This window comes from Heloderma suspectum, chromosome 2 (genome assembly GCF_057233095.1).
Source record: "Heloderma suspectum isolate Gila_16-S chromosome 2, 16-S_ref, whole genome shotgun sequence".
NCBI lineage: Eukaryota > Metazoa > Chordata > Lepidosauria > Squamata > Helodermatidae > Heloderma > Heloderma suspectum.
The window spans coordinates 193,349,533-193,374,724 of record NC_139459.1 but is presented as its reverse complement, the minus strand read 5'-3'; the positions used below and the strand labels follow the sequence as shown (position 1 = coordinate 193,374,724).

At 48.2% G+C, this 25,192-nt stretch overlaps 1 protein-coding gene across 1 annotated transcript; it reads left to right on the top strand.

Moving 5' to 3' along the window:
- On the top strand, positions 1-23,944 carry NR4A1 (nuclear receptor subfamily 4 group A member 1). The gene is made up of 7 exons (XM_084837132.1): positions 1-225; positions 11,505-12,349; positions 15,992-16,121; positions 17,461-17,612; positions 20,033-20,235; positions 21,452-21,630; positions 22,581-23,944. The coding sequence occupies exons 2-7, from the start codon at positions 11,507-11,509 to the stop codon at positions 22,835-22,837; spliced, it is 1,764 nt and encodes a 587-aa protein (XP_084693258.1). The 5' UTR covers positions 1-225; positions 11,505-11,506; the 3' UTR covers positions 22,838-23,944.
- The last annotated feature ends 1,248 nt before the right edge of the window (positions 23,945-25,192 follow it).

Genomic DNA, 25,192 nt, shown 5'->3' with positions numbered 1-25,192 from the left:
GAGCCCCAGTGGCTTACGCGGGGTCTGGACCGGCTGCAGCTCGTGCGCTCGCTCTCCCCGCCTCCTGATCTCCGGCCTGGATCCGCGCGACAGTGGCGAAGGAGGGGATTGCCGCCTCTCGATGCACTTTGGGTGGAACAGCACAGCTTTCCCAGACCTTTTGAAACCACACGCGCACCCACGAGTGGAAGGAAGCGCAGCGAAACTCTTCCTGAGTGCACCTGGGTACGTGGATTTTTTTTTCTTTCCCAACTTTTTGTAAGGTGCAAAAGTGCTTAGCGCGCAGGAGAATCCACTTTGACAGATGGCAGGATGGGGGGGGGGTTAATAGAGCGCTTGCATGCGGGGGGCGGCGGCGGCGGCGGCGGAGGGACGCGGGGTAATTTTATGATTAAATGGCGGGCATGTAGCTTTGGAAGGCGGAAGGAGTTTTATATTGTTCGTTTAGAACTTCGTGGTTTGGGGGATGCATTTCTCTCCACGGTGATCTCGTATGTTGAAATGCTGCTATGCAAGAGGAATTGAGGGTGGGTAGGAATGCATGACTGCGTTTTGTGTCTTTGGTGAACGGGCTTGGGAACCTAGATTCTAGAAAGCTATTCTGTAAGAGGAAAAGGAATGACAGGCTAGATGTAAACACGGATTAGGAGTGGACTAATGATAACTACGGTGGAGTCTAAATGCAGGATGAGTGTGCAGTTAAACCCGCTGCCGCCGCTGCTTCCTTGCAGAATAACTTGGTTATCTTGATGCATCTTCAAAAGCGGAGTTTTGCTTGCCCATATTTAAACCACAGTAAACCTCATTGATTTCAGCATGACTTGCTTCTGTGCCTTAAGCTTGCAGCCTTAGCGAAGTTACTCTGTAAGGTGGGAAGTACGACCAGGACTTGGCTGCTCATTTTAATTGGGGACAAACTTTAAAACATGGAGTAGGTGTGCAGCTTGGGAAACCTATCCCACAAATGGAATAAGCGTAAAACTATTGCTTCTTAGGATCAGTTTTTCTAGGATGATGTGTGTGTGTGTGTGTGTGTGTGTGTGTGTGTGTGTATTTTGGGGGGAGGGAATGTTGCTTCCTTTTATGCTTTGTAGACTTAAAGTGCAAGGGGATCAGGCTGGGTGGGGACTCAGTTTAGTTTGAGGAAACTATAATGGTGCACTTGTTGCACTTGTTCCAGACGGCAGCTTTCAAAGTCCACATTTGCATTTTAAAGGATGAAGTTGCAGTAATCTGAGCTTGTGGGAGTTTTGGCAGATGTGCACCAGTGACGTTTCAAGTGGCGGGTTTTATTTTTACCGTTTTTTAATCTTCTGTAGCATTGATTGTGGAAGCAATGCAGTCTAGCAGAGAAGGCACCTCAATCTGGGGGGCAAAAGTTTTGCAGTGTCTGATTGGTGAGGAAGGGTGATCGCATGATTCAAAAGCAATCTGATATTTGATGGGCAAAATACAGTCTGCCGCCAGTGAGTTAAGATTAAACTGCATCTAATAAAGACCACCCAATTGCAAGGCCTCATTGTAAGACTGCTAACACGTCCTTGTTATCCCCATGTTTTGGAAAGAGAAAATATTTTATTAGGCCAGCCTCTGACTTGTTAGACATCTGCAGCTATTAAGTTAACGCAGAAGTTTGCTTCATCAGGCTGAATATATGTACCCTTCCTGGTAAAGACTTCTACCTAACTTGAAAGTTTGCACGCTTCTGCAATAAGTGAAAAAAGTGTTGAGTTTATTTCCTAATCCTGAAGATCTCTAGGTGAAGGGTTGACTGTGCTCAATGCTTGTCTGCAATGTAAAGTTCCCTGTTTAAAATGTCCCCCAAGAACAGCTGATCCTAAGGACTTGGACAATTTTTGCAGTGTGTACAAGCCAATTGATTCGGCATTTATTTCCTGAATGCAGCAACCCCTCTTCAATCTGTTAAAAAAAAGGGGGTGTGTATATAAAGAGAAAGTCTGAAGCACTTTTTCTACCTGTCTGGTTTCTTTCCCCTCTTTCAAGAGATACTCTTCTTAAAAAAAGAAGTTTTGATTTGCAAAGCTGCTTGGTAGCAGCACTGGTGCTGAAGGGCATAAATCAGGAAGGGCTCCATCATGGCCTCTTTCATGTGGGTTTTTGGGGGCTTGCAGTTCCTGGCATGTTCTGAGCAACAGGTGCAGCATCAAATTCAAGCACCTGGCAGCCCCCCCCCCCCGCCACCAGGGCCCTGCTTGTTTCCAAGTTCGTGCACTTCAAAAGGCTGACAAAAGTCATCCCGCTGCAGTATTTTTTTGTTTGTGTGTTTTGTTCCAAGAGCATCAGGGGCACCTCTCAGTTGAGCAAGGTGGATCAATTTTGAAAACATAGGTATAAATTAATTAGTCTATTGAAACAAAATAGAGATTTGAATTCTGTAACCTGAGCAGCTCCTAACAGTGAATGTTTTCTTACAGCACAATCCTGTGCATAGAATGAAGTGCTTCTGAATTTAATGGGGCTCACTCTCAGATAAGTCTGTATAGCAGCATTCCCCGACCTGGTGCCCTCCAGATGTCTTGGATTACAATGCTCAGGGAGTTTGTAGTTCAACACAACTGGAGAGTACCAGGTCAGGGAAGACTGCCGCATAGGATTGCAGCCCTAGCTGTATAAGAGAACCTGTTCCTTTCATCAAATCTCCTGTTAGGAGAAATGGCTATTGATTAAAAGCAAGAGCAATAATTGAATTCTTACGTCCTTTTCATCGTCTCCCAGCTGGGAGTGGAAAAATCCCAGGAGGCTGATTTGGGTTTCTTAAAAGTCGATATTGGCACCTACATAAGTTTGGAGCTGGCCTCTAACAAATTGAAGCGTGTTATTTTTAAAAACCTGTTGACAGGTTTGGAGTATGCTATAGGGTATGGTTTCCACCTCTCCTTCTGGCAGATCAGAAATCTCATAGGCACAGCTTTTCCTATCACTGCCCTCTAGATGCTGCTCCTGTTGAATTTCTGCACATTGCATAACTGTTCAAAGTGCAAGGGAAAAGGAGGCCACCTTGGCTGCATGCTACAAGACAGTTTTTCATCTGGGACAAAGCTAATATGCATCCACCCCCAGTCAAACAGCCTTGAGCACAAGCAAGTATTTTCAGCAGTTAACACTGGAATCATTTGGCTGGTAAGGTTTGCCTTTTAATGGGATTTTTTTTTTCTAGAATGGGAAATAAGCCCCACCGATGTGTTTCAAACTGACACTAGTAACCTGTTGCTTGTTGCAAGCCCCCTTAAGCTGGTCGCCATATCTGCTTATAAACAGCAGGATTGTCTGAGCAGCAGCAGCTCCTGGGGACCAAGGGGGGGTGGGGTTTACAAAGTTAGAAATCTGTTAAGTGGTTTTTCTTTTAGTGGTTTACTTGCACTAATATAATCAATGCAGATAAATTGATTCATCGTCACTGTTCTGGCTCTCCAGCAGAGGGTACTCTTGAGTAGTCTGTAATTTTTAAACACACACAGCAAGCAAATCTGGGCACAACCCTCACAAGTGGCATAAACTAAGCTGAGTATTACATCCTTCTCCAACCTGGTACCCTCCTGGACTTCAACTCCCATCAGCCAGAGTCAGTATGGCCAGTGGTCAGGGATGCTGGGGTTGCGGTTCAAAACATCTGGAGCGCACCAGGTTGCAGAAGGCTGGAATATTGTATTGGTAGCACCTGGTGCTACTATTCTAAAGCAGAGTTAAGCAACCTATGTAGGACTCCAGGTTGCCTACTCCTGCTCTAAAGCATTTGGATCTTCTGACCACTGTCAGTCAAGAGTATTCTGGACTCAAATGCTACATTTTCCAATCCAGGATAGCTACTCTGATGGTAGTTAAAGGCAGAAATCCTTAAATCACTAACTCTAGAATAACTTTATTGACATCAGTGGGATTTCTCCAGTTGTTCTTCGATTTTGTGTGCGTTTGTTGTTTTAAATGTATTATTACATTTATATCCTGCCTTTTTTCCCTCTTGCAAGAAACCCAAGGCAGCTCATGTGGTCCTCCTGCTTTCCATTTTATATTCACAACAACCATGTGAGGTAGGTTAGGCTATGATTCAGTGACTAGCCCAAAGTGAGCTTCATGCCAAGTGGAGACGAGAACCTACATCTCCCAAATCCCAGTCCAAAAGGCTTACCACACTAGCTGTCCTTTGTCTGGCACCTTTCTGTTTGTCTCAGCCTTTAGAATAAGGAAGGAAAACTGTCTGAATGGCCAAGCTGTCAAAGGAAGAGAAACATGTAGGGAAGCCAGCTTGTACGGTTATGTACCACCCCGCGAATAACCTTATGAGCCTTCTGCTCAGGACATGCTGATGCCTCTGTTGCTGCTATTGCTGATGGTTAGAGAAGCCATTTGTGTGTTAAAACAACAAAAATCTCAAAGGGGTGGCTGGCGGATGAGGTGGGGAGGTGAGTGCGTTGTTATAGCAACGCTACACCATTGCCATTCTTGGATGGCCGGGGGGACACTGTGAGGAGTGTGCACGGTGGGAAGTGACGGTTGTATTTTTCGCAGAAGAAAAGAAAGATGCCCTGGCATGGAGGCCCGTGTTGGAAGGGAGTGCATTTCCCATTGTACTCTGTAAGCCAGGGGCCAGCAGAATACTGGTAGTTCTCTAATCTACCTCTCTAGATCTAGATCTCCAGATGCAGTAGCTCAGCAAGGATTTCTGACTTCTCAGTGTTGTTGCTATTGCTGCTGCTATTACACATGACTCCCCCATCCCCAAATTATATTGCTGAAGTGAAGAAAGTTGGCATAACCAGGAGTGGTGTGTGTGTAAGGACTGTGAGTCCTATTCAGTTCTAATACTCAAAGCGAATACTTAGGCTCAGAATTCAGGCTCTGGTTGGTGGATCTCAGGGTTCCAGTAAAAAAACAAAAAACAAAGTAGATCCCCCAAGCCTGATGTTTACCCGCCCCAGCCATAACGCCCTTACTGGGAAGCACTAATGCCAGTTCTTCTCTAGCTCTGTTACCCGCTCCCTGAGCCTTTGTGAAAAGAGGGTAGGAGTATCCATCCCACTTGCATGAACAGAAGTGTTTATGCATCATGCAGGCAGCTGGGTGGAATCCAGGGGAGGCTGGTGGCTCCGATGTCAGTGGGGTGGTGAATCCGTTCTGGGTTTCCATCAGAACTCTACAGCATCTTGGCTAGCTCCTTTAGAGTTCTGACTGAAACCTGAAGCAGATTCACTGCCCCACTGATAACGGAGCCAGCGGCCTCCACTGGTGGACTCAGAGATAGAAAAGAATTGTGGAACTTGGAAGGGCCTGGTGTAGTGAATATAGATCTAAACAAATTGGGGGAATTGTGGAGCAGCTGTTAGACTTAGATAGTATATATACCAAGGCTATCGGTCGCGCAGCCTCTCCATTCTTGCTGTTCTTTTCTATTTTTACTAGCAGCATTTCTAAAAAAAAGTCCAGTCCTAGGAAATAGGTAGTCACACTTAAAAATAAGTAAATCCTAAAGTTGACCAACAGGCATTTCTTTTCCCAGACTTTACCTCTGCTCTCAAAGGTGACTTCAGTAGAAGTGCAGATATTAACATTTGTGACTGCGTACCCCTGTGCCACTCAGTAAGGTTGTCAGCTGGCCAGAAAAGAAGGAAAAAGCTGCCTGGCCTGCTTTGCTACCTCAAACAGAAGCTAGATGTGCTAGCTTTGCCTAGATCAGTAGGCAAAGCTCTGCATGGCACGGCACCAGCATTATCGCCTGCTGATGTTTGCACATCAAGCTCTTAGACGTTTAAGACTTAAAGGCCCAGCAAGGCTGGCTGGCTGGCTGGCTGAAAAGCTAGCAACAGTGTTCCATTATGCCCATCCTTGGCCTTCCCCATTGTGTATCCAGATGTCTTGGACTACAACTCTCATCATCCCTGGTGATTGGCCGTACTGGCTGGGGCGGATTGGAGTTGGTCCAACACATTTGGAGGGCCCCTGTGAAGGCTGCTTTAAGAGCAAGCAATACTTCATGCAAAGAAGCTACTAAGCAGAAGTGTGTAAGCCCTGCAAAAGGAATATTTAGAGCTGTGAGCTTCCTAGTGGAAGCTCAAGTCTTGTGGGAGGGCAGTAGGGAGACCTTCTTGACCACCCCCATAGGCTCTGTGTCCAGCTCACTTAACATTTCACAAGTCTGTGCTGACTGCCACTTTCTGTGGGTGGACCTGGGCTGCCTTTCAACCTCCGAGCTTTTAAAATGTGCTTCAGGTCCCCTTGGGCCTTATTCTGTCTAACTTGGGTTTTGATATTTCTGTCCTCAAGTGAGAGGGAACATTAATATTATCAGTTGAGCCATTTGTTTTCATTGCTCCTTGTTCAAACCTTGCAAACCTCTTCCTTTTCCCCTTCCTCCTTGAGCGGGGGGCCAGGCCAGACATGACGTTTGTCACATAGCCTTAGCCTTAGCATGCAGGCTTAAAAAAAAAAAAAGCCAACACAGGGGGGCCAGTTCAGATCAGGACTGCGGTGGGACCACAGAGGGTTAAAGCCTCCCTCCACCACCAAGATCCAGATCAGGGCCCTTGCTCTGACTACTAATTGAAAAAAGAAAACTTGTATGCTAGGGCTTGGGAAAGGAAAGGAAAGGAAAGGTTCCTCCTGTGCAAGCACCGGGTCATTGCTGACTCCTAGAGGGACACCGCTTTCGCTGGCGTTTTCATGGCAGACTATAGCGGGGTGGTTTGCCATTGCCTTCCCCAGTCATGACTACCTTTCCCCCAGCAAGCTGGGTACTCAATTTACCAACCTCGGAAGAATGGAGGGCTGAGTCGACCTGAGCTGGCTACCTGAGACCCAACTTCCGCTGGGATCGAACTCAGGTCGTGGGGAGAGTTTTGGCTGCAATACTGCCGCCTACCACTCTGTGCCACACGAGGCTCTACACACTAGGGCTTAACTGCTTGACAAACATCGTGTCTAGTTTGGTCCTGAGAAGGTCCACTGTGTTTGAGAAGCTCTGGTAAAGGATTCTTCCTGGCTGCTAGAACTGGCTGCTGTCAAATCAGCCCTCATACTCTGCCAGCCCAGCCGCAATCCCCGTGCTTAAACCTCCAGCGACTGTAATGGAACAGCCTCACTTTGCCCTACCTAGGGAGATGGTCCTCTCGCATTTGCAGACGTCAGGCCTTCCTCTCTGGGGAGAGAGAGCTAATAAATACTGTGTCGTGAAGAGCCCAGGGTAACATCTGTTGCTGCATCAGGACACTGTATATCATAACAGGCTTTAATAATTAAGTACCGAGGTTCTATTTTAAGAATGTAGGAGAAGGAGGAACGTAGGAAGCTGCCTTGTACTGAGTCAGACCAGCTGGTCTATCTAGCCCAGTGTTGTCGACACCAACCGGCAGCCATGGCTCTCCAGGGTTTCCGGCAGGAGTTTTTCCAGCCCTATCTGGAGATGCTGGGGATCGAACCAGAGACCTTCTGCATGCAAAGCAGGTGCTCTGCCACTGAGCCACAGCCTAGTTGGGGCTGGGAGTGTGTATGTTACCGCAGCACCTGGCTAGCAAAAGATATAAAAATGTGATGGTTCTTCTAGGAAAACAACTGACCAGGGTTGGCCCACCCGTTGGGTAAATGGAGCCCGTGCCCCTGATGATAGTTCTGCAGGGGTCCTGAAACGGTAAGCCAGGGGGGTCAAACCTCAGGCCTGCAAACCAAATCTGGCCCACCTGAGGTCCAAATGTGGCCCACAGGGGTTCCCCAAATGGCCCCGCCACTCTCCCCGTGCCCCTCCCTGTGCTCTGCCCCTTTCCTACAAGGGCTAGCTGTTTGGTGGCTTTTGCGCTGTTCCCCCTCTCCCGTTCTAAAAGGCTGAAATGCCTCCCCTAAAGCTCAGCTACTGGCAGTCAGAGCTTTACACAAAAACACGGGGGTATGTTTTTGAGTTTCTGCCCTGCCCCTTTTGCCCTTGGCCCCACCCACCACTGGAAGGCAGCCAGAGGGGAGCTTTGATTTCAGCCCTTGGGCTGCAAGGACTTCGAGGCTCTTGCAGTAAGCTGTTTGGAGCTCTGGTGCTTCTGCCACTTCCTCTCCTGGAAGGACATGGGGGAGGATGTGTGGGTATCCGTTCAGGCACACTTGAAAGAGACCCATCTTTCTCACTTTCTGTTAGCCTCAGGGCAGGGGGGATTGACACAGCAAATCCTTCACTGGATCCTTACAGGAACAACGTGCAAAAGAACACGATGACAAACAAATACACTATTATTTGTCAGGGTGGAATCGTCAGTGCTAATTGTTGCTGTTCCAGCTGCTGCCCATGTCCCTGTGGCTCTCCGTGCTGCCACGGTGCAGGCGCACTCTTGCCTGCGCCACCTGACGCTCCTGAGGCGTTCGGGGGGAGAGTCTGGTTCAGTTCAATGACATAATCTTCTTTTAAGTTTGTTACTGGGTCCGCAAGCCACCACTTGGGTGAATGTGGCTGATGTCTGTCCTTCTTCCAGAGTCACAGTCGTTCCAGCACCATTCTCGGTGGAGGGGGCTCTTTCCAACCAGAGGCATTTGTGTTAAGCTGGAAAGAAGAGCCCTGTGCTACCCAGAAGAGTGCCGTCGCCCGGTCCCAGTGGCGTGACCCTGTAAAGCCTCCTTGGAGCTCTGTGTGTCTCAACATTCCATAATCCTTTCCCGCCCATTAAAGCAGCAGCTTCTTGACCAATAGAACCTAGGCTTTAAAGGTCTGGGATATGCATGACATTATCATCTTGCCACAAGGGTCACTACTGTCTTGACTTTCATCTCGGCCAAAAACTCCTGTTACGTCTCCCCTTTTAGAGGGCACCCTTTGCAGTTGAAGCCCATAGCGCACTCTTGAGAGCTGAATTTAAAAGCTGTTGCCAGGTGAAGTCTCAAGAAATAGGAGCAACACCTCCAAGAGAAGGGCCATTTCAAGGTAAATGTGGAGTGAGCAGGAAGGATTTGACTTAAATAGTGTCTCCTTTTTGTAATTTTCTTCTTTGTTACGGCATGGAAGACACAGGGATGCATAAGGCCTCTCAGGATTTATCTTTTCTAGAATGGGCTAAATAGGGTTGTGGGCAGGGGGGTGAGAGAAAATGGCAGCATTTCCTCTAGATCTTTATGATGATAATCATAATATTAAGCATGAGGAGGGGAGAGAAAAGTGTACAGCAGCCTTCTCTAACTTGGTGCCCTCCAGATGTTTTGGACTGCAATTCCCACCAGCCCCAGCCAGCATGGGCAATGGTCAGGCAAGCTGGCAATTGTAGTCCATCTGGAGGGCCTCAGGTTGGGGGAGGCTGGCATATGTGAAGTATTGATAGTAATCTGGGAGTATCCATCTTTCTTTGTTCACTTGTTCTAAAGTTCAAGATCCAAGCCCAACATTCCCCATAATATGAGGGAAAGGCCTGAGGTCTAAGAACACATTATCCACCCAGCTATTAAGTCCCGCAGTTTGAGCTGCAGGATTCTCGATGTGTTCAGTAATTAGGATGGAAATAATATTGCAAGTGGAATATCTGGAGTTGAACTTCAATAGACCTTGGGGAGACACAGGGATTTTTGGACCTAGAAGCAACAGCCCTCAAGGATTTGGGTCCAATTTTAGCACTTTGATCACGTCTATTTTAAACTTTTAGGTTGCTTGGATAACCACATTCTCACATCAGCCCTTACATTTCATAAGGAAGTTTTTTCAAAACAACTCATCCTGTACGCCTTTGCTGTCCTTTTGCCTTGTACTTTCTTCCAGGACATTTGCATGGTTCTGTCATACCGCCTTTGGCTTAAGCCTGCTGTCTTCATTCATTCCCAACTGGGATGAAGTCCGAGTGCAATGCATTTCTTCCCAGTCCCTCTCCATTGTTTTATCTCCTGTTTCCTCTCCTTGCTCTTTCTCCTCCTCGTCCCCATTAAAATGCCTGCACTGGTGAGCAGGGTCCTGTAGACCGCATGGCCCCCACTGTTGTCCACAGGAATGCCACCAGCCGTACAAGTGGGCAGGGAGCAGTGTGTCCATGCTCATCCAGTCCCCTGAAGAAGCGGTGCTAGGTGTGCATCATGTGTCCTATATTAACTGGTTATTTGTAAGGTGTGGTTTTCCTCAGTGCCTGGAGGTAGGGTTTTGCCCTCGCTCTTGTACCTGAAGTGCGTCCTCTTTCAGCACGAGCAGTTTTCAAAAGCCGAGGCAATAATACAAGCGTCATGTGTGGAGGTTGCCCAGTGGCACTCTCCGTGGCATCCTCATATTACCTAGGAAACTGTTCCCTTTGGCTAAGACTGCGCCACTGCATGTGCCTAGCAAATGTGAGATATTGTGCAATGCATAAGAATTTAAGCAAGGGAGGAGGAGAGCAAAACAGACGGATGTGTAGCTCATATTAAGTATCTGAGAGCAAAAACCCGCACGACAACAGCTGTGATGCAGTCAGTGGAGAAACTTGCTGTTGTGACTTTCAGCATGGCGATCCTGCACCTAATGTTGGATGTTAGATAAGATCGTTTTCAAACAAATGATTTTCTGGCTATGGCCTCTTTCCACAAGGCAGTCAGTACATGAAAGAATGCAACTGTGTGCAGAGGCAGTGTTTTCCCCAGCACATGGCCATCTCCATGCCTTGCTTGTGACATCTGGCCAGCAACTGCCAGAGATGGGGTTGCTCTCAATGAGAAATCTCTAGCGTTTCTGGGGTTCTAGATCAGGGGCATGTTAGTATCTGCCTCAGATTGGCAGAGGCATGTGGTAAAATGCTGAGGCTGGGCTCGCGTTAACACAAGCAAACGGCACTGGGTATTCATGAAAGGGCTACACTGGTGTGTGTGTGTGTGTGTGTATGTGTATGGTGGGGGTTGTCTCCTTTTTCATATGCACACATGTGTGAACAAATAGTGCATAAATGCTGTTCTTTCTCAGAAGAGAATCACATTGAGGGATATTGTGAGGGGCTACCCAGAGTCTGTGGTGCTTCCTACAGTGCAAGTAGCCATGTTCTGGGTGGTGGAGGAAAGGCGCACTCTGTGAAGGGGAGGATTGGGCCCTCCTCCTCCTCCTAATATTTCCATTAAACAAATGGTGCATTGGAAATGTTAGTCCTCCTTGAACCACAATTCCGTACTCCAGTTCCTTCCTTGCTTGAATTCCTCTTTTTATATGAACAATGTGCCATGTTTAGGACCAAGGCTGAGGACTTTGGGGGCGGGGTGGTGGTTGTTGAAACTGTAGTTCATCCCTAGGGGGTTAGTCCTACTTAAAATATACTCATTGAAATGAATGGGACTTAGTCTAATATTGGCTTCAGCCAAAGGATAAACAACCCACGATCTTGAGAAGTCAATATGAGCAAGCCACGCTAGAATTATTTCACAGCAAGACTCTGGCTTTTTTTGTCCCCTTCCACAGCAGTGTTTTGGGCAATGACCTTTCCTGCCAACCAGCTGTTGAGTCTCTCTGCTAGCCTTAGGAGTGAATGCCCAATAACTGACTGACCATGGATTTCCTCCCCGACCCCTTCTTCTCCTCCTCCTAGAGATGCCCTGTATCCAAACCCAATATGGGACCTTGCTTCAGAGCGGAGGACCCTGTGAGCGCCACCCAGCAGACCTCTTGACCCCTGAGCTTGGCAAACCCACCATGGACCTGGTTAATCCCGAGATCACGGCTGCCACTGCCTCCCTGCCCAGCTTTAGCACCTTCATGGACAATTACACGGGTGAATTCGACGCTTTCCTCTACCAGATCCCGGCTGCGAACCCTGCTGCTGCCGCCGCCTCCTTCAAGCTGGAAGATTTCCAAGTGTACGGCTGTTACCCCGGCCCTTTCAGCAGCCAGCTGGACGAGACCATGTCCTCAAGCGGCTCGGACTATTACGGCAGCCCATGCTCTGTCCCTTCTCCTTCCACGCCAAGCTTCCAGACTTCTCAGGGCCCATCTTGGGATAACTCTTTTGGGGCCTATTCTCCTACTCATACCTATGAGGGCATGAGGCCCTGGGTGGCGGCTGCAGCAGCAGCAACAGAGCCCCCCAAAAGTGGTTCCACCCAGCCATCCTATTTCTCCTTCGGCACTTCGGCTCACAGCCCTGGGGTCCCCCCACAGAGCCCCCTGAAGATGCAGCCAGCTGCCCACCAGCACCTGGTGGACGGAGATGTCTTCTCACTCCCGCAGACCTCCCCTTCTGTGAGTTTTTCCCCTTTGCCACTTGGCCAGGCCTCGCCAGTCCTGGACAGCGCTGGCTTGATGGACAATTCCCTCTCTCCGACCAAGGCGCGCAGCCCCGGGTCCAACGAGGGGCGCTGCGCAGTATGTGGGGACAATGCTTCGTGCCAACACTACGGGGTCCGGACCTGTGAAGGCTGCAAGGGGTTTTTCAAGGTAAGGGGAAGCTGTCCCTTCTCGCATCATACCCGGGAACTGCCTTGCACCGCTGCTGCCGTTTCCCAGTGCTGGGTGCCATTTATGCAAACTTCCCCCAACCTGATCTCCAGATCTGTGGGATTACAATTCCCATAATCTCCTGACCAGCATAGGAATTGTAGTCCCACATATCTGGAGGGCACCAGGTTGGGGAACTCTGCATTATGGCAAACAGATACCAGCGTTCTCTGTGGACCTGCAGCCAGTGCAAAGCATGCTGGGAGTTCAAGGGCTCCTTTTGTGAGGAGGGGAAGGGTGGGGGGGAGCCTTTGCTGTTGACTTCTGCACGGATGAGTCATAGGACCTCTCCCTGGCCTCTCTAAATAAAGGAGGTTATTGTGAAAAACTCTTTTCCCTTCACAGGGGTAGGTGGCAGGAAAATTTTGGGGGTTGGCAGTGAGTGTTTTGCATGCTACAGGACTTTCTGAAGCCTTTTTGGTCTCTCACAAAGGCTAAAATGTGCAAATTCATCCCATCTGTTAACTGCTGAGAGCTAGACCTACAAGAGCCATGAACTGGGTATTTCTTAGTGCACAAAATTTGCAAATGACAGCCTTGCCAAAACAGGCCAGACCTGGGTGGCTGACTGTTGTTGTTTTTTTCTACTTCCAAGGTGTCCCTGTATGGCAGGCTTCCCCAATATGGCGCCCTCCAGGTGTTTTGGACTACAGCCCCCATCACCCCCAACCTTTGGGCATGCTGGCTAGGGCTGATGGGAGTTGTAGTCCAGAATGTCTGGAGGTTTTGTGTCTCTTCCTTTCAGAGGAGGCAGGCAGAATGTTGCACAAACCTAACAGCCTAAGGAGTGTGTTGGTGTTCCAAGTGTCATAGCTCCCACTAGGTGGTTTCCTAGGAATAGAAACTTGGGAAGGCCACAAATAAGGAAATGTAGAGATAGGCCAGTAGCTGATGAGGTTGCATAATGTGGCTGGGAATTACTGCAGGACAGCCAGCATATGCAGGTTTCCTAAGATGTTTATAAAGTCACCTAGTCGCAACACTGCTTGGCAAGCAATAGGGTAGAACAAGGGGGACCTGCAACAAAATGTTGCAGTGTGTTGAAGTGTTCCTGTTTGAAGGGTCCAGCCAGCCATGCCCTTTTCGAGGATACTCCATTCCATTCCTTCTGCCCATCTTCTGTTTTCTGCTTTCCCCGCAGGAATTGGTCAGTATTATATGCCCACTGAACATCCTCACTAAACTGTTTTGGGGTTGTCAGCCCCCCACCCCCTAAGAGCTTTTTCTAAAGATTTTTGTACTTTCCCAGGCATTGGGCTTCCCCCAAACCTGCTGATGCCTCCATCTTGTGCATGGATGGTGCTGTTTGTGCTGCATAAGGACCAGCACTCAGTCAGTGAATTCAGTGTTAGCATATAGGGTAGGGTACAATACTGCCTACACAGTTTTCCTTGTATCTCCCCAAGTAAAAAGGCTAGCCTGACTTTAACCCTTTTGCCTTCTGCTGTGCTCCTGATCCAGAGGGGCTGTAGTTCAGTGGTAGAGCCTTCAGAATCCTGAAGGTTCAATCCCGAGCTTCTCCAGGTAGGGCTAGGAAAGAATCCTTCCTGGAACCCTGGAGAGCCATTGCTGCCAGTCAGTGTAAAGACAATACTGGGCTAGATGGACCAAGGCTCTGACTTAGTACAAGGCAGCTTTCTATGGCCCAGGCCCATCACACTTGCAATTTGTCCTGGGGGGAAGCGCCCGCTGGAGCGAATGGGGATTTTTTTCCCATGCAAATTGCAGGCATGGTTGGTGGGTGGGGGCGCCGGGATTGGGACCACAATGAAGGGAAAAGGGCAAAATTCCCCATACCCAATGTCAGGTTCCTAAACATTTGTGAATGGAAAAGCTTGCGCTGAAGAGCACACTACATGAGGAACGTCATGCGTCATTTGGTCTTAATTTGTTTGACCAAACTGGCACTGTGGGAATCCATGTTGACTTTGGTGTGGTTCTGAAGCAGTCATGTGACAGCTTAGATGTTTTTGTGACAGCTTAGATGTTTGCTTACATCACTCCCATAAAACAGCCAGAAGTGGTAGCCTGGTAAACTTTATTTAAAAGATGTAAATAAATGTGGGCAGAGCTGTTATTTGAGTCAAATCAGCTGCTTGACAGCACCCGGATCTCCACCCACAGCCACGTAACTGGCATTCTGCGTATGCTCGTTTGGTCATATGACTTTGCTAGAGCAGGTTAATTCATTATGTGACTGTGAGTTTTGATTCATCAACTCAGATATTTCCCAGGGCTTGGGGGTTGGAGGGTGGGGGATTGTTTGCTTCACATTTTCGTGCAACCCTACCTATATTGCACTTCCCAAACCAACAAATGAACCAAAACGCAGCTAATTCTTGTTATTCAGGCTTCCCTGAATTTTGCAGTGTATATCTCCTATCCCAAGATGTGTAGAAAAATGCACACGTATATTGGTGAAAATGTACAAAAATGTGTATATTAGGACAAATTATCTGCAAAACTGCATATATTATGGGAAACTGTATACACATGTTCATATATCAGGAATATAGGAAGCTGCCTTACACAGAGCTGGACCCTTGGTCCATTTAGCCCAGTACTGTCGACACTGACTGGTAGTGGCTCTCCAGGGTTTCAGGCAGAAATTTTTCCTGCCCTACCTGGAGATGCCGGGGATTGAACCTGGGACCTTCTGCACGCAAAGCAGGGGCTCCGCCACTGACCTACAGCCCCTCCTAATATTCATGCACATATTAGGACAAATGCGTGCAATTTTTTGTGAGGATTTAAAAATGCAAAATGATGCGGAAATGGGACAGAATGAATTTAAGATTGGAAAAATGAGAAGCGAAGAGGAACCGGAACTGACCAATTAGTTAATTAGTCCTACCTCAGACCTGTCCCTTTTTAATATACAGGGATGGGGGGATTCAGTTGCATCTAAAAGTGTCTAGCCTCTGACGCATACCAACAATTAATGTGGAGGGAGGATTTCTGGTATTTAGAACGGCCATTCTAAAATATTTGAAACTGATGTTACCTCACTCGATGTTTATCACTCGAGGACTGTAACATCAAGTGGTTTTAGGTGTGAACGGGCCATCTCCAGATCTAATACCACAGAGAGACCTTCACCTCAAACATAATGCTTTTTAGTGGTGCTAATGTTCAGCTGTTGGTAATAAAGAGAAACGAGCACACATATGTGTTAGTGCCATATAGCCCAGCCCTAGATATACTTGATTCAGGACATAAAACCTTTCAGAGTGGTTCTAGTTGAAGTAAGGCAACTGTAGATCTTGGAAATGGATACTTCAGTTTTTCCAGTGTCAGGCTTGCTCAGTGCCATTTTCACCTTTCATCACATTTCTGTGGCATTACAGTAATCTTACCCACATGTGGAAATGTGCAGGCACAGCTGTGTCTGGAAGGTGCACCCAAGTGGAGCATGAGATTTCTGTCCTAGCCTTGTGCAATGGGAAACCACAGGTCGGAGAAACGTTGTGATAAATAAATCCCTGCTAGACAGACCTTTGTCTTTCAGTCACCAAGGTCGAAACATACAGGTAGGGTAGGGGTTCAAGTGCGATCATCTAATCATCTTACTCTCTCTCGTAGCGCACAGTACAGAAGAACGCCAAATACATCTGCTTAGCCAACAAAGACTGTCCTGTGGACAAACGACGGAGAAACCGGTGCCAGTTCTGTCGTTTCCAGAAGTGCCTTGCTGTGGGAATGGTGAAAGAAGGTGAGCAGGGTCCTTCCCATGGCTTTTCTTGGATGAGGTGTTCTCTCTCCCTCCCTCTCCCCGTTGTGCTGGTTAAGCATTAGTAAGGTTAGTGACGAATAAGCCGCAAACAAGATCACAGCCTTGCAGCCTGAGGGTAGCTGCTTCCCTGGCTTAGTATGTTTAATCTCTAAGGAGGATTTAAATCTCCTTTATGGCCATAAGTGCATACTGAAGCAGTGGGGAAAATCCAACCATGATTTGTCCAAATGTGGCCAAATGATCCAGGTGCGATCGGCTCTTGTGCTGATGGCCAAGCAAGCAAGCAGTATTGTCTCTCATTGTGGCACAACCAAGGTGGGGATCTGACCACCGACAATTGCTGGTGCTGGTGTCATGACCCTATGTATGTTCGGAGTCTGGGAGGGGAAACAGAGGTATTGAGAGCCCTGTCAAAGAAGCAGTAAGACTTTGCGTAGTGGGAAGGTGTGTGTTCTTCCAATGCCTCCCATCAGGCAAGACCTGCAGGTGTGGGGAGAGGAAGCACAGCTCTTGCTTGCACATCTCACCGCTTCCTCTGAATATCCAAAAGCAGCTCTTGAGATGCTGACCTTTGTGCACAGCAGGCATGGGCAACTTGTAGGCCAAAACATCTGGAGGGCCACAGTGCCCATCCTCCCTAGCCAGCATACCAAGTGGTGTCGGTCAAAATCTGTGGAGGGCCACAGCTTGGTGTACAGGATCACATTCCACCCTTCCAAACGGTGGTCGTAATGTACAGAGTGCTACAGTGCTAGGGATGTACAGGTGGTGTAAAATGTATTCTGTCTGCGTTTCTCGGATTGCCAAGCACCTTTTGTTCCATCGTCTGCCCATTGACAGAATCTGTTGTGATTTTTTTTGCCTCTGAATTTGCGCAAATTTGCATGTACAGAAATGCGCAATTTCCCCTAAAATGCACGCTTTCACACTTTGGCCTAGGGGGAAATGAGCATTTTGGCCAGTTTTTTAAAATTTCTGCATATTTTTCCATGACGAAATTTTCACAAAATTCTGAAAGGTTAGAAAACCGGTTCGCTGCGGAATCCGCAGGTTGGAGTGATAAAAATCCAAACTCATTAGGTTCCGTTGCAGGTTTCTTCAACATCCCTATGCGGCACTAAACCCCACCCTATGGTTTAGTGAAACACATGGTTAGGGTGTAGCAATTAGGCCAAGGCCTGCTGCTCTGGCTAGGATTCAAATTCTGTTCTTTGATTTCAAGCCCTGCCTAGGCCACATGCTTCTCCTGCCAGTAGCTGCTGCTTGTCTAAAGTTCTCCTCTCGACTCTCCTTCCCTTCCCCCATTCTCTTCCCTCAGTGGTGCGGACAGACAGCTTGAAAGGCCGGCGTGGCCGGCTGCCCTCCAAACCTAAACAAGCTCAGGATGCTTCTCCGGTCAGCCTCATCTCCTCTCTCGTGAGAGCGCACATAGATTCCATACCCAGCGCCACGAAGCTCGACTATTCCAAGGTACTAATCTGTGTTCTGAGAGCCTGAGGCACGGTGGCCCTGGTGACTGGAAATGTGTCAGGCTGATAAATGGGACAGCCTGCCGGATGTCTTGGGACCCAGAATGGAATGCCATTGTTAGGGCACAGCCAGATATAGCAGGGTCTCCACGTTTCCAATGCATTGCTGCCATGGACAGCGATGAGCCCAGGGGCTGTCCTGAGAGAGCGAGTTCCGTCCTCCCCCCAGTCCCCCGGCATCAGAACATTCTGTACTTGCTCTGGGATGCTGGCCAGGAGCGTTATGTAGGCCGTCCTGGTCACCGTTAATTGTGTGGGAGCAGTGAGGTACCAATACAGCCTAAAGCTTCTGGCCCATGTGTCGCTGTGGCAGTCAGACTGTGAAATAGTTGTGCCCCTGCCATATAATGCCTTAGAGTCAGGGTAAGTCCCTGTGAAATGCCCTTCCCAGGGAGACCCACCCGTTAGCTTTACCATATACATTTAGATGCCAGGGTTAAGACCTTCCTGTTCCAGCAGGCCTTTAATCTCTGAGGCTGCAGTCCTATGCAGGTTTAGACAGGAAAAAAGCCGTACAATTCCCAGCCATGTTCCTGTCTAAACCTGCATAGGATTGCGCCTTCAATTTGTCGTTTCTGTTATTAACTGTACTGCTGGCTCTTTAATATTTGTAATGTTTTGATATTTTCATGGTAGTTTGTATTGCTTGGGGTTCTTGGTGTTTTGTGTTTTTTTTTGTGATTGTAAAGTGCTCCACGCATCTGCCAATTGGGCGGTATATACATTTAGTAAATAAATAAAATAAGCTGTGGTGATGGATCAGACCAAAGCCCATCTAATCTAGTGTCCATTTCACAGCAGTGACCAGGCGGAGGCTTCCAAGAATCGCACAAGCAGGGCAAGAATGCACTAGCTTGCCCGTGTGTGTCTGTCCCGAGCATCTGGTGCTTAGAGGCTCGTTGCCTCTGAATGTGGTGCTTACATATCGCTTTTTAAAACTACAAGCCAATGGCGGACTGTCCTCTGTGGATCCCTGCGATCCTTTTGTTCAAGCCATCTGAGTTGGTGACCATTGCCACGCCTTGCAGCAGCAAATTCCATAATTTTGTTTATGCCTTTGGGTGAAGAAGTACCTTATTCTGTCAGTCCTGAACCTACCGCCACTCAGCATCATTGAATGACCCCCAGGTTCTGGAGTGGCAAGAATATGTATTAACTCGCCTACCTTTTTTGGCAAACTCAAGACGGCTAACACAAGACACACAAAATGCAAATGGGCAAAGCCAGCTGATAGAAGAGTCATGGCTAACTAAATCCCACTCATTTCAGTGGGCCTACTCTAAGTAGGACTTATCCTGTATTTTACCCCACGTTCTTATGATGGCTTGCAGGCCAGATCCAGCTCTTGTGGCCTTCCGGAGCATTGGAAGCTGCCTTATACCAGATCATACCCGTGGCCCATCTAACCCAGTGCCGTCTTTCCTGGAGTGCAGTGGATCTCCACAAGCGTAGGGCAAGGAAGGGTCTTTCCCATCCTTTTTAAGTGGAGGTGCCAGAGATTGAACCTGGGCCCTTCAGCATGCAAAGCAGCTGCTGGACCACAGAGTGATGGTCCCTCCCTCTCCAGTTATTGACAGTCCTACCAAACTTTCATGGTGTGGCACACCGTGGGCAAGCTCTTCTTCATTTTTTTCTCCTTGCTTTTCGGAAGAAATCCTCGATCCTTAATGTTGCCTCTCTCTCTGGGTTTTGTATGGAATGCCCTGCCTGGACATGCCCAAGACTAGCCTTCCTCCCCTGGGGCCCTCCAGATGTTTTGGACTACAACTCCCACCACCCCTGGCCATTGGCCATGCTGACGGGAGTTGTACTCTAGCAACATCTGGAGAGTCCCAGGTTGGGGCAGGCAGCCCAAGACCATGTGTAGCCCTTCTTGCAAAATGGTGCTGACTCTGCTATAGGGCCTGGCTTTTTGCCTGAAGGGGTTTGCTGAATGCATTCCCAGCTCCAAAGCAGTTGCCTGGAGAGCTAAGTGGCTCCTAAATATATGGCTGGCCATATATGGGTCCTTGGGTAAATCGGCTCTTTTGTAAAATGAATTCTAATGGTGAGAGCACCCCTCTACCTGTAAAACATAGGACACTGCCTTAGACTGAGTCAGGGCCTTGGTCCATTTAGCCCAGTATTGTCGACACTGACAGGCAGTGATGGCTCGCCAGGGGTCAGCCCTACCTGGAGATGCCAGGGGTTGAACCTGGGACCCTCTGCATGCAAAGCAGGTGCTCTTCCACTGAGCCATGTCCCCCTCCCTCTGCACTTCTGCCTGTCTCCCCCCCCCCCCCCGCTCCAAAAAAGCAGGAGCGGGGATAGAAAACTTGGTCCTGCCTGTTCTCCAGCAGCGTTTTTGTTTTGTGCCATCAGTTCCAGGAAACTGTCTCCTACCAATTTGAGAAAGAAGACTGTGTGGATGTGCAGCAGTTCTACGACCTGTTAACAGGCTCGATGGATGTGATCCGGAAATGGGCAGAGAAGATCCAAGGCTTCCTAGAACTTCCAAAAGAGGATCAAGACCTGCTTTTGGAATCTGCTTTTCTGGAACTCTTCATTCTCCGGCTAGCATACAGGTAACATGCGACACGTCTGCAGTATTGAGCCGTGTTCTTTTTAGCCTCTAAAATAGAGACCATCTGGTCCAAGCTTAGTAAGGTAGATGTCTCGTATCTGGCTGCATGGTTAGTGGAAGGTGGCTGCAGGCTGAAATGATGAAAGGACGGAGCCTCATTCTTAAGGATCCTTTATACTTCTTAAGGCCGGAGAAGACAGCAGGAGGGATGGGACCCATCATGCAGAGCGAGGGCTTTGCTCTGCCCCTAAGGACTGCAGCATTGATGGTCTGAGGTTGCTCCAAAGAGCTGTAATGAGTGAATGCCACTGCCTAGGCCTGTGATGCTCTGGTCTAGTCTGTTCCTCCCTCCTTTGTTTCTGTGGAAGTCAAGGGCCTCTGTGCGTTGGGATGGAGCAAGGGATGTGGAGAACGATTTATTTATTTATTTATTACATTTATATCCCACTTTTTTTCCTCTTTTGAGGAACCCAAGGTGGCGTACATAACCCTCCTACTCTCCATTTTAGCCTCACAACAAGAACCCTGTGAGGTAGGCTGGGCTGAGAGTCTGGGACTGGCCCAAAGTCACCCAGTGAGCTTCCGTGGCCGAGTGGGGACTAGAACCCAGATCTTCTGGCTCCCAGTCCAACACTCTAGCCACTACACCACACTGGCTCTGTGCAGGTGCTGTTACTGTGCCAAAGAAGGGAGCCGTGTGGGGTGAAAGGAGAAACTACCCAGAGCCTGTGGAGGGCAGGTATAGCTCCACGGCCTTGGAGTAATTGTGTTTGCGTGACGTCCTGGGTAGCATGTCAGGCTTTGACCAGGGAGGGTCATGCACCCTCTCCTTGGAGAAAGGGCAGAATAAAAAGGTGATTAAGATTTCAGCATTTTTACTAGATACTTGGACTCAGTAGGATCTTCCAGGGAAAAGGCAGTACTTGGGAATCTGCTCAGTTGTCCAGTCTAGCAGTGCTTGAAGGGCAAAGGCATGTAGCAAGTCCCCACCTCCTAGCCTACATGTGCTATTTTGAGGAAGGCTTCACTGCTGCAAGAGCAACGCAATGCATTTCCTTTGTCTTGACTTACTCCGCACATTTCATGTCCTTCCTTCCACGTACTTGACAGATCCGTCTTGGTAGGGAGGGGGCTCCCAACAATTTTCCTGTCCAGTGTCAAGTTTAGCCAACTCCTCTCTGACAACACCATGCGCGCGCTCTCGCTGTCTCTCGCAGGTCCAAGCCAGAAGAAGGCAAGCTGATCTTCTGCAATGGCGTGGTGCTGCATCGTATGCAATGTGTTCGGGGCTTTGGGGAATGGATAGATTCCATTATCGAGTTCTCCCAGAACCTCCATCGCATGAACATTGATGTGCCCTCCTTCTCCTGTCTTGCGGCGCTTGTCATAATCACAGGTAGGTGGACACCAGGGCTTCTGGGATGAATGGATATGCAAGCAAGAAAGGCAGCAGCAAGGACAGGACCCAGGAAGTTTGGACTTAGGATGTGGCAGCCCTGTGGGGCCATCCCAGGTTATAATGACCGGGAGCTCCAAGCTTTCCAGATGCCTGGGAAAAAGCACTTAAACTTGTAGTCAGCCTGTGACCTTTCTAGATGTCTTCAGAGAAAAGCATAGACACTGGTGAGGGTTAAATCATTGATGTTATTGTCACAGAGCAGATGTTTATTTTATTTGCTTGCTTGCTTGCTTGCTTGCTTGCTTGCTTGCTTGCTTGCTTGCTTATTTATTTATTTATTTATTTATTTTAATCCGACCAACAACCAAAGTTATTGGGAAGGGCCATAGCTCACTGTGATAGCGCCCCTGCTTGGCATGCAGAAGGTCCCAGGTTCGATCCCCGGCTTCTCCAGGCAGGGCAAGGAAAGAATCCTGCCTGAAACCCTGGGGAGCTGCTGCCAGTCAGTGTTGACAATACTGGGCTAGATGGACCAATTGGTCTGACTTAGTATAAGGCAGCTTCCTATGTTCCTAAAGTTCTCTGGCGAACTACAAACAGTTAAAAGAGGAAAGTGCCATACAAACAGCTACAAAATGTAAAATACAATCATTGGGTGGTTTCCACCTTTTGCTTGTCTTTGCCCCCGCCCCCAAAGGTTGAGATGCCTTTCCGAAGGCTTATTTACTGGCAGCAAGAGCTTCAAGCGAAAACTTGCTGGCTTTTTTTGGCCCTGCCTCTTGCCTTCGGCCCCGCCCACCACTGGAAGAGTTCCTCTAAAATGGCATTTGGCCCACGGGCTGAAAGCGGTTCAGCATCCCTGCTTTAGGATCAAACCTTTGTTGCTTCTCTTTGAATGACTCCTCCCATTCCTTTTTCTCTCTTCTCCCCTCCGACCTGCAAACCAGACCGCCATGGGCTAAAGGAGCCAAAGAAGGTGGAAGACCTCCAGAACCGCATTGTCAGCTGCCTTAAAGACCATGTGACTTCTACCGCCCATGAGCAGGTGCATCCCAATTGCCTCTCGAAGCTGCTGGGCAAACTCCCAGAACTACGCACCCTTTGCACTCAGGGCCTGCAGCGCATCTTCTACCTGAAGCTGGAGGATCTGGTGCCCCCACCCCCCATTGTGGATAAAATATTCATGGACACGCTGCCTTTCTGAGCACTCGACGTGGAGAAGCTGCCGTGGACATGTGGAGCTTCCTTTGCGGGGAGGGCGCCCTTTCTTGTTGCTTTTGTTTTTTGGTTTGTGTTCCTCCCCTGGATGGAGAGCGGCCGGCAGAGGTAATCTGGAGGGGAGATGGCAGGAACATTTCCAGAGACATTTAGAGGGGTGCTTAAGACCAGTGGTTGGACGCTGAAGACCACAAACACCAGATGCCCCCTCTTTTCTCCCCCCCCATGCCCCCACTTTGCGCTTAGACGTTACTGGGACTTTGAGAATCGCCATGTATTGCTTGCTCTCTGAACTTGGGACAATGTCTTGGGTTTGTATTTTTTTAACCCCGTGGGGGAAATCCCAGTGTGCCTTCTAGGGTTACATGCACAATATCCCTAAATGATGCTGCCATTTTCCCACGGCTTGCCAACAGCTCTGTGCGTAATCCAGCACCCTAAATTCCATACAGTTGCACAGATCAGCTTTCTGCAATATGTGTGAAATAAGCTCAGTTGGGTTTTTTTCCCCATTACAGTCAAAGGCCAGTTAGGCACTTGGAATTTAAGAAAAAGAGGTACCTTCTCTGTCATAATCCATGTTGTTGGACCTGGATCAGCCCTGGCTTGAGAGTTCACTCCCAAATATGGGAACTGGACTTTCCCAGGCCCCGCACATAGAAGCCACTTGCATTCTACACCTGGTGCAACCGGCAAGGGGCGGAGGGACAGTTTTGCCGTAAATAAGCAGGCATCCATCAGACAGCTTGCTCCCCCCTGCTGCTTTGTAGGTGGCAGCCAAGTTTTGTTTTGTTTTTTGTAAAAGTTGTATATAAGAAGAACAGAATGTTGGCTTTGTAAATACAGATGAATGAATGAATGGCAGAGGGGAGAAATGGGGGCTCTTCTGTTTGAGCCATTGACGATCGTGCATCGCCCTATACCTGCAGGACACCTTCTGCCTTTCTGTGTACATAACTTTGTAAAGTCCACCAACTTTTTTTTGACATTTATATTTGTCTATCCCTGCTTTCCAATTTCCAGTATGTGACTTTTTCCAATTATTAATATATATATTTAATATATTGAATAAAAAAATACCCTGAGTAGATGTAAATCTAATCCCATTTGCTTATGTGCTTGATCCTGAGAGTTGCTTACATGTCAAGCTGTTTGAAGCCAGAGTTTCCTTTATAAGGGGCACGAGCCATTCTGTTCTTGTGGTGCTGCCCTAGGTTGTGTTGCTAAGGTCACTACCTTAAAAAAGGAAAGCTAAGCTAAGCAGTCAGGCATCACCTTTCAAGATGTGTGCACACTTCTGGGCCACTCTGTCTTCTGGTCAAAGGGTTTTTCAATGTAGGAAGCTGCTTTACGCCAAGCCAGATGGTCCATCTAGCTCAGGGTTTCAGACAGGAGATGTTCCCAGCCCCAGCTGGAGATACTGGGATTAAACCTGGGGTCTTTTGCCTGCAAAGATTGTACTCTACCTGCTCAGCTACCCCATGTAAACTGGGAGGAATGTTTGCACCATAAGCAGTGATCTTTCACTACCTTCATCTGTAGTCTGTCTCTAGAAAGGTGACAATAATTGGGGCTTTTTAGCTTTGGGGGAAAAGGGGAATAAGGTGTGTGTGTGGGGGGGTGAGAACATGATAGAGATGTACAAAATTATGCATGGTGTGGAGAAAGTGGATCTGGAGACATTTTTCTCCCTCTCTTAAAATACTGGAACCCAGGGTCATCCCATGAAGCTGACTAGTGGGAGATTCAGGACAGATAAAAGCAAACCCTTCTTCACACAGCACATAGTCAAACTATGGAATTCATTTCTACAAGATACTGTGATGTCCACCAACTTGGATGGCTTTAAGAGGTGATTAGACAAATTCCTGGAGGAGAAGGCTATCGATGGCAACTAGACTTGAGGGCTATGTGCTACCTCCAGTATCAGAAGTGGTATGTCTATGTACACCAGCTGCTGGGGAACATGGGTGGGAGGGTGCTGTTGCTGCTTGTGGGCATCTGGCTGGCCACTGTGAACAAAACGCTGGACTAGACGGACGACTCTTGGCCTGATGCAGCACAGCTCTTCTTATGCTTTGCCTAAGTGGCAGATTGTAATGGAATAATATGGGCTCTGCTTTACTTTCTTCAATGAACAGTCACCCATTTTTCACAAATTTGGCAAAAGAATGACGCGACAGATCTTGAACCTTTTCAAGTTCCACTTTTAAAATCAAAGAAGGGTAGTTCTAGAAACCGAGGGTTAGCATCTGTATGTTTGGTTTTACTTAGTTTTAAGAATCAACTTATTCTCAATTCTTCTGTGCTGTGTCTTTTCCAAAATACCTACATCCAACAA

Bases quoted from the DNA above. Each gene is read 5' to 3' on its own strand.
- NR4A1 (XM_084837132.1), top strand. From the start codon at position 11,507: ATGCCCTGTATCCAAACCCAATATGGGACCTTGCTTCAGAGCGGAGGA. The intron at 16,122-17,460 runs GTGAGCAGGGTC...CTCTTCCCTCAG, and splicing joins TGTGGGAATGGTGAAAGAAG to TGGTGCGGACAGACAGCTTG. The intron at 21,631-22,580 runs GTAGGTGGACAC...CCTGCAAACCAG, and splicing joins GGCGCTTGTCATAATCACAG to ACCGCCATGGGCTAAAGGAG.